Below are 12,599 nucleotides of genomic sequence, written 5' to 3'. Positions count from 1 at the left end.
ACACTATCAAGTATCATACACACAGCCTAGATTTAGCAGCCTTCTATAATACAACTGTGTGGTGTGGGAGACTTTGTCCTTCACTGTTCCTCAAGCACTCACAGGGATTTCTTGGGTCACAGAAAAGTGATGGGGACAGGAAGAGGTTTGAGGTTTTTGTCTGTGGTTTTTTCTCTGTGGGTTTTTGTGGTTTGGTTGTTTCTTTTTTTTTTTTTTTGTCTTGTCTGTGTTTTAGGTTTGTTTATTTGTGGGGGGTTGTGTTTGTGTATTTTGGGGGAAAAGAGGTTTTTTTGTTTTTTTTTTTAGTTTGGCAGTTTTGTTTGCCTTGGGGCTTGCTTTTAAATAGAGTTAATTAGCAAAAGAAGATAAACAACAAGTACCAAATCCCTACCACACGCAAGGCATTGTTCTGAATATCTACCTACGTTCTCTCTTACTTACTAGTAATTCTATGAGGTGGATATCACTGTCCCATTACGTATATGAGAACACTGAGATGTAGTAACAGTTAAGATGTGTCAAAAACTCAACTAGTATGTAGCAGAGCCAAAACCTGGAGATATGAACCTACATCTGTATCCATACTTGAGCTTTCAAAGACCTTTCTTCCTTACCATTTTGGAGAAACGATCTGAAACAGAAAACTTGACGAGACTGCCACTAAACGATGAGGTTGAGAGATAACATGTGAGGGGTGAGAGAGAGGTCCAAAGGGGGGATGCACGTGCACTCACAGCTAACGCACAGCGCTGGACAGCAGACACTAACACAACACTGTAAAACAGGCATCCTCCAATTAAACATAAATGTTTAAAAGGACATATCCAACACTCAATTGTGTTTCTACTATACACTAGCAATGAACTAGTGATGAACAATGACGTGAAACGAAATGTTGAGGGATTCCCTGGTGGCTCAGTGGTCAAGCATCTGCCTGCCAATGCAGGGGACACAGGTTCGATCCCCAGTCGGGAAAGATTCCACATACTGATGGACAACTAAGCCCATGTGCCACAACTACTGAGCCTGTGCTCTGCAACAAAAAAGCCACTGCAATGAGAACCCCACGAATTGCAACTAGAGAAAGCCCATGCAGCAAGGAAGACCCAGCACAGCCGATAATAAATAAAATTTTTTTTTAAAAAAAAGGAAGAAGGAAATGTTGAAAACAGTTCCATGTACAACAGCAACCAATACAATAACATAAACACTCAGGAATAAATTTTTGGAAGAAGTTTAAGACTTGGGCCTGAAAACTACAAAACATTATTGAAAGAACAGATTAAACACAATCTCTATAAAAACTCCAGCTACTCTTGGGCAGAAATTGATAAGTTGATCCTAAAATCCATATGCAAGGGACCCAGAAAAGTCAAAAAGTCTTTTAAAAGAATGAAGTTACAAGACTTACACTTACTTTCAAAACCTATTACAAGCTTATTATCAATACAAATCTACTGTAACCAAATAGCATAGTACTGGCATAAGGATAGACAATAGAAGAAACTTGAGAATCCAGAAATAAAACCCAACATATAGTCAGCTGATTTTCAGGAAGGGTGCAAAGAACATTCAATGGAACAAGAAGAGTCTTTTCAATACATAATGCTGGGACAACTGGATCACCATATGCAAAAGAATGAATTTGGGCCACTGCTTTACACCATATACAAAAATCAATTCAGAATGGATTGACAACCTAAATACAAGTGCTAAAAACATAAAACTCTTAGAAGAAAGCATAGGGGTAAACCTTGAATTTGGCAATGAATTCTTAGATATGACAACAAAAGCATGAGCAACAAAAGCAAAAATAGATAATTTGGACTTCATCACAAAACTTTGCAGAAAAGGACATTGTCAAAAAACTGAAAACACAACCTACAGAATGGGAGAAAACATTTGCAAATCATGTATGTGACTTAGTAACCAAAATTTTTTAAACTCCAACAACTCAATAATAAAAAGACAAATAGGAATACTTAAAACTCCTGCAACTCAATAATAAAAAGACAAATAACCCAATGAAAAACTGGACACCTGAAATGGACAAAGGATTTGAACAGACATTTCTCCAAAAATATACAAATGGCCAGTAAGCTCACAAACACGTGCACACACAGACACACACACCCAATATCATAAGTCATCAAGGAAACGCAAATCAAAATTGTAATGAGATACCACTTAACACCGACTAAGATGGCTAAGTTAAAAAGACAAACCGTAACAAGTATTGGCAAGATTGTAAAACTCTCATACACTGCTGGTGGGAACGCAAAACGATGCAACGCCTTAGGAAACAGATTTTCAGCTCTTCAAAACATTAATACAGAGTTACCATATAACCCAGGAAATGGGGTATGCCCAAGAAAAATCAAAACATTACATCCTCACTAAAACTCGTACAAAAATGTTCAGAGCAGTATTATTTATTATAACCAAACGTGGGGGGGGGGAGATCTCATGTCTATCAATACATCAAAAGATAAAATGTGGTATATCTGTTCAATATTACTCAGCAATAAATGATACACATGCAACATGGATAAACCTCAAAAACACTGTGCTAAGGGAAAGAAACCAGTCACAAAAGACTATGTATTATAAGATAATTCTAACTCAAAAAAGCTGGGTTTTTTTTTAAGATACTTTAAAAAAAAAAAAGTCATGGGAACGTTATGTACAGCATGGAGATTATAGTTAATAACATTGTATTGCATAATTGACAGTTGTTAAAAGACCAGATCTTGAAACCTCTTATCACAAGAAAAAAATTATAATGATATAACTTAATGTGATCACTTTGCAATATATAAATTTCAAATCATGTTATATACCTGTAACTAATCAAGCCATTATATTGTACACCTGTAACTAATATTACATGTCAATTATATCTCAAAAGAAGGAATTCCTTAAAAGACACTGCATGAACTACAAAAATGGAACAGTGGGAGAAAAAGAGCACCTAATTTTCATTTTTTCTTCTTCAGATGCCATCTCAATTCCTAAAATTTTGTCTTCCTATACATTCATATTTCATCCATCAACAAGAACTACTAAAATTAAAACAACTACTGAAATTCAAAACACATGAAAAAAACAGCCCCAGAAATATCAAATAACTTTCAAGCCTACTTCAGCATTGATTCTGAACTAAACATAAATCTCAATTTCACAATATCACATAAAGATTAACAAATACTCAGAGGTTTAAGCAAATTGCCAACTTTCTGAATAAACAGTAATTCAGATTTGCTTTGATGAAAATGTAAATATTTACCTGCCTCAAAAGAACAAAATCCTATAAGCCTAGCTTTCCCAAATGATGAAGAGAAAAAAAAATGTATTTTTTTATTCAGAATTCAGTTTCAGAAATTAATTTCAATCTAACTAGGGTATATACAGTTGATGGCTTATACTAAGCAATGTATATACCCTGCTTTTGAATAAAATATACTGAAAACAAGGAATTTATAAACAGTCATAAAAGTTAAGTTGGGACCTGAGGAAAATCACATACAGTATATCTGACAGAGATCTTAACATCAAAAAGCTCCTGAAAATACCTCAAGAACTCCTATTTTGGAAGCTCCCTAAGTCAGTCTTCCTGCAAATATTTACTGACCATCTACCATAAGCCAAGCACCGCGAGTGATACCAGGATGCCATGGTGAGCTCTGAACCATAGTAACCTAAGAGTTTGTTAAAAATTCAAATGTGCTTCTCTGCCTTGGAGCGCCTGGGCCTGGGTTGAGTCGTGACGCCTGTATTTTTATCAAGCGCTCCAGTTTATTCCCAAACCCTGGCTGTCTGCGGGCAGGGTGCTGGGGGGCATCCCATCCCACCCAGTGGGAGCCACACCTCTATTTCACTCGGTTTCAGTCCATTTCACTCAGCTTCCTGCACTCAGACGGATAAATACCCCAACCACACCACCAGCTGAGGTAAATGTAAAGCATTCCAAAATCCCCTCTGTGGTAACACTCTGACAGACTTGCTTCTTTCCGAGGACGGACAGCTCACTCCCTCAGATTCTACCTGGGGCTGTCTGCACCTGAGCATCCAGGAGCTGCACCGACACCTGTCTCCCAGAGGCTGCGGTCTCCCTTTCCCGTGGGCCCGGGCCGCGGGCAGTCGCCGCCTTGAGGGGCCGGAGGCAAGGAGTGGCACCGCGCGCATTAGGCGCCGACTGTATACCGCTCCCCTCCCCACTGGCGCGCACACACAAACACTCCCGCGGAAACTGAGGTGGGCACGCGACAGACCCTGTCCTGACGCCGAGCGACGCAAGGCAGGGCTCGAACCCGGACGGCCGGGCGGGTTCCGCCTCGCGGGCGCTCGTCAGCCTCTGAGGCCCGGCCCGGCTCGCACCGACGGAGTTTCACAAAGAAAGTCTCCCGGCCCGCGCCCCTCACGCACTCACCGGAGCCGGCGCCGGCGGCGATTCGGGCTCCCGCCGTCTACGACTCCGTGCCGGGGTCGACCCCGGGGTGGGCTCAGGCGCGGGCGGCGGCGACTGCTCCATCCCCGCGGGGCACGGGCCGCGTCCGCCTCGAGCTAACGGTCCCGCCAGCTAGGCGCGCGCGCCGGCTCCGCGCGCCATGTTCCCGCCGTGCCGCGCGCCGCCGCGGCGCCTCACACTGGCCCCCGCCGCGCACGCGCGTACTCGCCGCGCACGCTCCCCGCGCGCCTCCGCGCGTGCCCCCGACCGCGCACGCGCGCACTCGCCGCGCCCCCGCCCCCCGAAGCCTGACGCCCTCCGGCCCCGGCCCCGCTCTTCCCAGCTTCGCGCCCACCCCCTCCGCACCCGTCAGGCCAGGGCCAAGCGCTCGCTGTTCTGGGCTGGGCGCAGCCGCCTGCCGCACTGCGGACGACGCCAGACCAGGCCCCTCGTAGCATTACCCCTTTTAAAAACTTCACCTGCTTGGACTTGAAGTGGTGGTCTACCCCAAGAGGGAATTACCCCCAAGAAGTGTGAGGGGAAGGACACCGCTAAGGTGATGAGATCCCCATCGCAGTGGTCTGTGAGCACGTGCATGAGCCTAAGCGGCACAATTGGATGTCTGTGTCACTGGAAAAGTCACACTCAATGGAGAAACTGAATTTGAGTCCCGCACCTCCACTATGTTTGCCTGATTAAGATCAGGTCTCCAGAAGCCTGTTTTTCCTTTATGGGGAAAGTCTAACAACTAAGACAAGTCAGAGGACTTGAAGTAATCCAGATAAAATATCAATACCGCACCTAGTACTTTTACCAAGTAGTAAACTGGTGACAAAAACCTCTTAAGTAATTTTATAATCAAAAACCAAGGTCTCTTGAAAAGGGAAATTTCCGTTCAAGCCTTGCCTCCACTTCTTGCCAACTGGGAAATCTCTAAACCCATAAAGAGAAGAGGGGCAGCAAGGCCTCACAGGGTTGAGGTGAGCTTTCTGAGGAGGCACACATGTGTCTGAGCACAATGCCTGGCACAGCAAGCTCTCCAAGCTTCAGTGGTATAATTCCAGCCCTGTCCTTCCAAGACTCCTAAAAGTTTAATGAAGGGGACTCTGCTCCCAAACCCTGTGGTATAATTAGCTGGGAGGGGGTTCTCTCAACCTTGAGGCTGGAGGGACTCTTAGTTCCCACATCTTCACTTTCCATTCTTTGCCCCAAACCTCTCTGAAAACCCTGAAGTTGGCACAAAAACAGCAGTTGTTTAATTTTCCCTACTTAAAAAGAAGTGTGTCCAAGGATCTCTTAGAGTTTGCAAATGGTTGGATTTATTAGTCTGGCCTTTTCTAGACACAAGTGACCAAACAACGAAAAAAATTAAAATAATTTGTTTCTTAATTAAAAAAAAAAAACTCAATCTGAAGTAAATCAACTAAGGGAACAAGTGAAAGTCCCAGGTGGTACCTCACTGAAGGGATAGTTGGATCCAGGTGCTCAAACAATAAGCTCAGTCATTCTACATCTCAGCTCTGCTTCTGTCTGTGATGACTTCATTCTCATGCAGTTCTCCCCACAGTGTCCTGGGCACCTCCCAGCTCACACCTCTACCATGGTAGGGTGAATAATGGCCTCTAAAGGTGTTCTCATCCTAACTTCCCATAATTTGTGAATATGTGACTTTACATATTCACAGCAGGAACTGTTTCCCAGTAGTTCCAGCCAAAAGCTTGGGTTTTCTTTCTTTAGGGCCCCACGAGTCACGTGCATCTGCCTGAGCCTATCACAGCAAGACTGGCCAGAATGAACCATATGGAGCCCCTCTAGGAAGGGAGTGGGGTCAGCCCTGCCACAACATGGGTGGGTGGGGCAAATGGAAAAAGGGACTCCCCTTACCCCTTCTAATTGCTCCTACTAATGTTGCCATCCTAGCTCCATTTGCTAATGTTTCAGTCCTCTGCCCACCTCCAGCTGGGTGGTCAGTGGGGGAAGCTCTACCAAGGGAGAGGCCCCAGGGACCCCTTTGGCTTCTTAGGTACCATCTCCCCCTCCTGCTATGAACTCATGGGATAGGGGAAAAGAATTCCCCCCTAATGAAAAGTGGCGTATGAGGTTAAGAAGTGGAAGTGGATGCTTGGTGTCCCCAGATCAGCAGCCGATGTCTCATTAGTGAGTATATGTTTCCTCTGGCTGCTGTAACAAATTACCACAATCTGGGTGGCTTAAAACAACACACATTTATTCTGTCAAGTCTGGAGGTCAGAAGTCTAAAATCAGTTTCATGTGACTAAAGTCAAGGTGTAAAGTAAAAGGAGAGCTCCTCACGGGGCTCTGAGGGGAGAATCCATTTCTTTGCTTTTGGTCAGCTGCTAGTGACTGCCTGTAGTCCATGGCTTGTGGCCTCTTCCTCTGTTTCTAAAGACTACCACTCCCTCTCTTCTGACTCTCCCTGTGTCCCTCTTAAAAGGAACACTGTGATGACACAGGCCCACTTTGATAAAACAGGACATATCTTCCCATCTCAAGATCCTTCATTTAATCACACCTGCAAAGTCTCTTTTGCCATGAAAAAGGAACATATTCATAAATTCTGGAGATTAGGATAAGAACATCTCTGGAGGCCATTATTCATGGTAGGTGTAATCAGAGAGTGCACTGAAAACAGAGACGGGCTGGTTGACTACCCCAAGAGGGAAAGATGCCCTAAGAAACCACAGCCTTCACATTAAGTATTCAAATGAGCTGAAACCCATCTAACTTGGCAATCTCCGCCTCATTCCTTTAAATATGCAAACCACCTAAATCCCCATCTAGCCCTCAGCAACAGGCCAGCCAAGCCTCAGAATGCCTACACACCCTTTTAATTTCCATTGCCAACCACCACCCTCACTGCCTGGGGCAACAGCTGTGTGCCTCTCGCCCTCCCCTGGCTGGCTCAGCAGCGGCATCCGAACCAAGGCACTCAACTCATGGCATGGTCAGCAAACTACAATGTGGCCTAGCATCAATCAGCCAAAGTGGCTAGAGAAGCAAATTCAGTGGGTCAGAAAGAGACAAGAGGAGCCAGCCATTAGAACTGCCCGGGCTCCTGATGGCCTCCCAGGCCCAGCCCTCTGTAAGGCCAAAACAAATCTCCTTTTCCATGAAGTAATTTGAATGGCCCTCTGTTCCTTGTCCCCAAGATGTCCCAAGTTCCACAGATTATGGGGTTGTATCCATCCACCATGATTGAACATGCCAGTATTCAAGACTTAGACATCAATCTCACATGAGTTTTGTCTGTGAGTCTACATCCCTGAGTCTGGATCGAATAGGGAACATGAATTTGAGTCAGGAAGCCCTGGGCTGGGTCCCAGCTCTGCCACTTCCTAGCTGTGTGACATTGAGTAAGTCACCTCACTTCTTCGGTCTGGGTTCCCTACTTATAACATGACGGTAATCAGAGGACCTAGCACACTGAATCGCTAGACAAGACCAACCAAGGCAGGCACTTTACACAGGGTCTTCTTGGTCATCATTGGGTCAATATGACAAGCCCACATGCCTTATACACATTTCAAACACAGTCAGTGTTTCTGGTCTTTTTCCTGTAATCAGGAAGTTTTTGATTTCCACAACTTATCTGGGTCTGTGGTTTTAGGGTCCATGAGGGTGAGAATGGGACTCTAAAACCATGGGCTAATTCCCTGTTGGTCCAGAGGTTAGGACACCATGATTCAAGTGCAGGGGGGCACAGGTCTGATCCCTATTTGGAGAACTAAGATCCCGAAAGCTGTGCAGCCAAAAAAATAAAAATTGAATTTAAAAAATTAAAATAAAAAACACAAAAGTGGGCCATGGTATGTGTACCAAAGTACCAACTGTCTGGTAAAGACTCTGGCAACCAGCCAGTTTCAACAAACCCCACCCTGACTTGCTATGCCCCACCCCCTGCCACTTTCTAAGGGGTCTTTAGAATTTGTATGCAGCTCACCCAGGGACGTATCCTAAGAAACATGTCTAGTTACAGCCTAAGGAGAAGCACCAGAAGTACACGTATCAAATACATACACACTAAAATCATGTAGCTAAGAGCTGATCAACACGCAGAAAGCACAAAGCCCGGGTTCCACCACATTTTGAATTGTGTATCAATGGTTGTGGACAAGCAGCTGTTCCCATAATGAAAATACAAACTATACAAAACATATTTAAAGAAAATGGCAGCAGAAGGGTTCAAGAAGGTACACGTCTTCCGTGGTCCACCAGTGTTCACGAGACAGCTGCACACACAGCCAGGCGCTTCGTGGGGTCGGCATTCTCTGCTTCCCCTTCGCGAAGCCGCTTTAGACTTGTGGAAGGCTGCAAGTAAAGGAAAGGGGAGAGATGTTCAAAGAAAACCTCCGGCTTCGTCACAATCATCAGTTTCCCAATATGCTTCTAGTAATCTTGGAGCACTTCACGTGAACCTTCTAGGACCAAGAATGCTGGTCGTCCTCATTGGCTCTGAACCCCTACCACACCCCTCCCCGTCTCACACACATTTATGGGACTGACATTTCTCTCCCTTGGGGCCTCCAACCACTCAATGATGCCTATTGAAAGTAAGCTGCAGGGACTTCCCCTGGTGGGCCGGTGGTGAAGCATCCGTGCTTCCACTGCAGAGGGCACAGGTTCAATCCCTGGTTGGAGAACTAAGATCCTACACGCCAAGTGGTGCAGTGAAAAAAAGAAAACAAGGAAACGAGCAGCATAACCAGCCTCCTCTTGGTTGTCTTCTCCTGACCCTTTTGTGTGTTTTCCCATTTACAGAATTGTGAGGGACCAATGGGAAAATGAATGTTACTGAAAGAAGGCAGGACAGAAATGAGCAGATATTAACATATACACAATATCACAAATATCATCTTTGTGATATTAACATATACACAAAGAACTTCAGAGGAATAAGATTATAATCAGTAAGTCATCAATCACTCCCCCAAATTTTTAAATTTTCAACAAATTTAAATCTGAGCCTCTAATACAGTCTTCCAATGTGGCTCAGTGGTAAAGAATCCACCAGCAATGCAGGAAACGCTGGTTGGATCCCTGGGTCGGGACGATCAACTGGAGGAGGAAATGGCAACCCACTCCAGTATTCTTGCTGAAAATATCCCATGGGCAGAGGAGTCTGGTGGGCTACAGTCCATAGGGTCACAAAGAGTCAGACAAGACTTAGCAACTGAGCATGCACACAATCTTGCCTTACAGGAGACATTGAATAATGACCCCCACCTGTGCTTCTCTAATTTATAAAACATATTCTTCATTATTAAATCTTCTAAAGATATTGGAGCAGATCAAGCTGAAAGTATCTACGACATTACTCCTTACAAAAAAATGTTAAGCAATTGCAGCTGAACAGACTATTCAAGCTCTTCATCCTCCACTCATGGGCTCCTTAAACTTAGCCTACATTTAATGACCATCATCCAGAATACCTGGGCAGGGACCTGGGGCAGAGCCATCAACTTATCTTCTTCAGAAAGCAAGTTGTTAAATTTTCTCTTCATGTCCTCATCCTGTGAAGAAATGGAAAATCTAAGTAGGCTGTGAATGCGGGAAAGAAAGCTCCTAAAAGGCAGGGCCAGGATGCTCCCGGAAACAGAGAAGTGGGCTAAGATGGGGGTGGAGGGGAGAAAAAGGAACAGTCTAATCAGCAGTCAACACTCAGTCAACATAGGCTCAACCAAACCTATACACCCTAAGTGCTCTAGGTGGGTCAGAGAGAACCACAGACCTCAGTGGTCAAAGACTTTCAGAATAAGCGTCCCAGATCCTGAGAGATGGCAATCAGGAAGCCAGATACTGGGGTTGGCTCCATGCTGCTCTGCACATCTTTCCAGCAGGTTGCCCCCCTCCTACTGCCAACAACAAAGCCTGTTAACAGGGTCACCCCAACAAAGCAACCCTGCACCCTAGAAAATTCACCAAGCAAGCACTGTATGAGTTCTAAGAAGGATGGCAAGCCTGCAATACCCCAGAGTTAATGAGAGGAAAAAGTGAACAGGTGCTTCCTGCTGCTAGAGATGGAAATGAGGGGTGGGGCAGTGCACATAGACACCCCTGCCCACCTCCCTGGATGCTCACTTCTGCAGGGCTTAAAGATTTGCCCACCAGGAGAGGTGGCCTGGTGTAGCTTCCCCCTTCAGAAACGTGAAATGCCACATGGTTAGGAATGTGGACATTGGGGCCAGCTGAAAGCTGAGCTCAGCCATTGCAAGTAGCGCGTGCAGAATACAGTCCCAGAGCAGCTCGTTTCCAAATCCCCATGTACCTTCCCATCCCAGCCCTCCCCTACTCCTCCCACTATGTATTGGCATACATAGTGCACCATGGGGGACGTGGGGGAGGAAGAACCAAGGAGTGAAGGCCTTCAACATTCAGCAATTTGACTGCAGAAAACTTAGTGCACAAGGATCAGTTTACCTGTCCTACAGGTCAGCTCAGTTCAGTCACTCCGTCGTCTCCGACTCTGCAACCCCATGGACTGCAGCAGGCCAGGCCTCCCTGTCTATCACCAACTCCCGGAGTTTACTCAAACTCAGGTCCATTGAGTCAGTGATGCCATCCAACCATCTCATCCTCTACGTTTAGCAGCTAGAATCACCTGCTTCCATCACTCTGTTTATTGAGCTACTCAGTGTAGCTCCCCATTGTCCAAGCACCAAGTTCATCCACACTCTCCTCCAGGATCTCACTTCTCGGGCAAGGCCACCCTCAAAGGTCCACCCCTTATTTCTTCCTACACCTGCTCACAGCCTCCACCGGGAACGCCCCCTGTGCCTTCCTGCCCACCCACCCCACCCACCTCTCTCTTTCACCCAGTGAACAGTTTATGAGGACCCTTGGGCGCCAGGCACCATAATAAGCACAGGGGCCTCTGTATCAGAGGGGCTCAATCAATGTTGAAAATGCTATTCACCCGTCGTTATGGCAACTGAATTGTTGTTATGACTGAATTGTGTGAGTTATGACTGAATTGTATCCCCTCCCCCTTTCCCCACTTACATGTTGAAGCCCAACCCCCAGTATTATGACTACTTGGAGACAGGGCCTTTGCACAGATAATTAAGTTAAAATGAGGTTCTTAGCTTAAATATAAGACATGACACCATACGACTCCTAGAAGAGAATATAGGCAAAACATTCTCTGACATAAATTGTACTGATGTTTTCTTAGGTTAGTCTCCCAAAGCAATAGAAATAAAAGCAAAAATAAATGAATGTGACCTTATCAAACTTACAAGCTTCTGTACAGTAAAGGAAACCATGAACAGAACTGAAGGACAACCTATGAACTGGGAGAGAATATTTGCAAATGATGCGACAAGGGCTTAATTTCCAAAACATACAAACAGCTCATACAACTCGATAATAACAACAACAACAAAAACTCAGTCAAAAAATGGGCAAAACACTTAAATAGGTATTTCCTCCAAAGAAGACATACAGATGGCCAACAGGCACATCAAAAGATGCTCCATGTGGCAAATTATTAGAGAAATGCAAATCAAAACTACAATGCGGTACCACTTCACGCAGGTTAGAATGGCCATCATTAAAAAGTCTATAAATAATAAATGCTGGAGAGGGTGTGCAGAAAAGGGAATCCTCCCACATTGTTGGCGGGAATATAAACTGGAGCAGCCACTATGGAAAATAGTATGCAGGTTCCTCAAAAAACTAAAAATAGTTGCTATATGCGCCAGCACTCCCACTCCTGGGCATATATCTGTACCAGGCAAGAATCTGCCTGTCAATGCAGGAGACATAAGAGACTTGGGTTCGATCCCTGGGTCAGGAAGATTCCCTGGAGTAGGAAACTGCAACCGCTCCAGTATTCTTGCCTGGGAAATTCCATGGACAGAGGAGTCTGGCAGGCCAAAGTCCATGGGGCCACAAAGAGTAGGACACAACTGAGTGTGCACACACCCATATCTCAAAAAGATACATGCATCCCTAAATTGGACACTGTTAATGACAAGAAAGAATGACAAGATTCATATTCTTTGGACAAACAGTCTAGTGCCAGATCCACAAAATCACTTAGTTTCTTCAAAAAATGCTGACTTTCCCAAAATAAAACCTAAACTGTCAACTAACAGGTGATTTATGTGGGCAGTCGGCATCCTTGTTCCCA

The 12,599-nt window shown here is 45.1% G+C and overlaps 2 protein-coding genes across 9 annotated transcripts in view; both read right to left on the bottom strand.

The window, feature by feature from the left end:
* The window catches only part of TTC28 (tetratricopeptide repeat domain 28), a 570,331-nt gene extending 565,682 nt beyond the window's left edge, over positions 1-4,649 (bottom strand). For 2 of the 5 annotated variants that reach the window (XM_043437597.1, XM_043437608.1), the window contains exon 1: positions 4,430-4,649. In XM_043437597.1, the coding sequence (XP_043293532.1) occupies positions 4,430-4,531 (102 nt within the window). In that variant the 5' untranslated portion in view covers positions 4,532-4,649. The other 3 variants (XM_043437581.1, XM_043437590.1, XM_043437613.1) reach the window with 2 other exon arrangements.
* Positions 4,650-8,536: 3,887 nt separating this feature from the next.
* The window catches only part of CHEK2 (checkpoint kinase 2), a 35,682-nt gene continuing 31,619 nt past the window's right edge, over positions 8,537-12,599 (bottom strand). For all 4 annotated transcript variants that reach the window (XM_043437662.1, XM_043437652.1, XM_043437672.1 and 1 more), the window contains 2 exons: positions 9,898-9,978; positions 8,537-8,776 (listed from right to left, as the gene is read on the bottom strand). In XM_043437662.1, coding sequence (XP_043293597.1) covers positions 8,687-8,776; positions 9,898-9,978 — 171 coding nt within the window. In that variant the 3' untranslated portion in view covers positions 8,537-8,686. The remainder of the gene's footprint in view (positions 8,777-9,897; positions 9,979-12,599) is intronic.

Source organism: Cervus canadensis, chromosome 1 (genome assembly GCF_019320065.1).
Source record: "Cervus canadensis isolate Bull #8, Minnesota chromosome 1, ASM1932006v1, whole genome shotgun sequence".
Classification (NCBI taxonomy): domain Eukaryota; kingdom Metazoa; phylum Chordata; class Mammalia; order Artiodactyla; family Cervidae; genus Cervus; species Cervus canadensis.
This window is presented reverse-complemented; position numbering and strand designations above follow the sequence as displayed.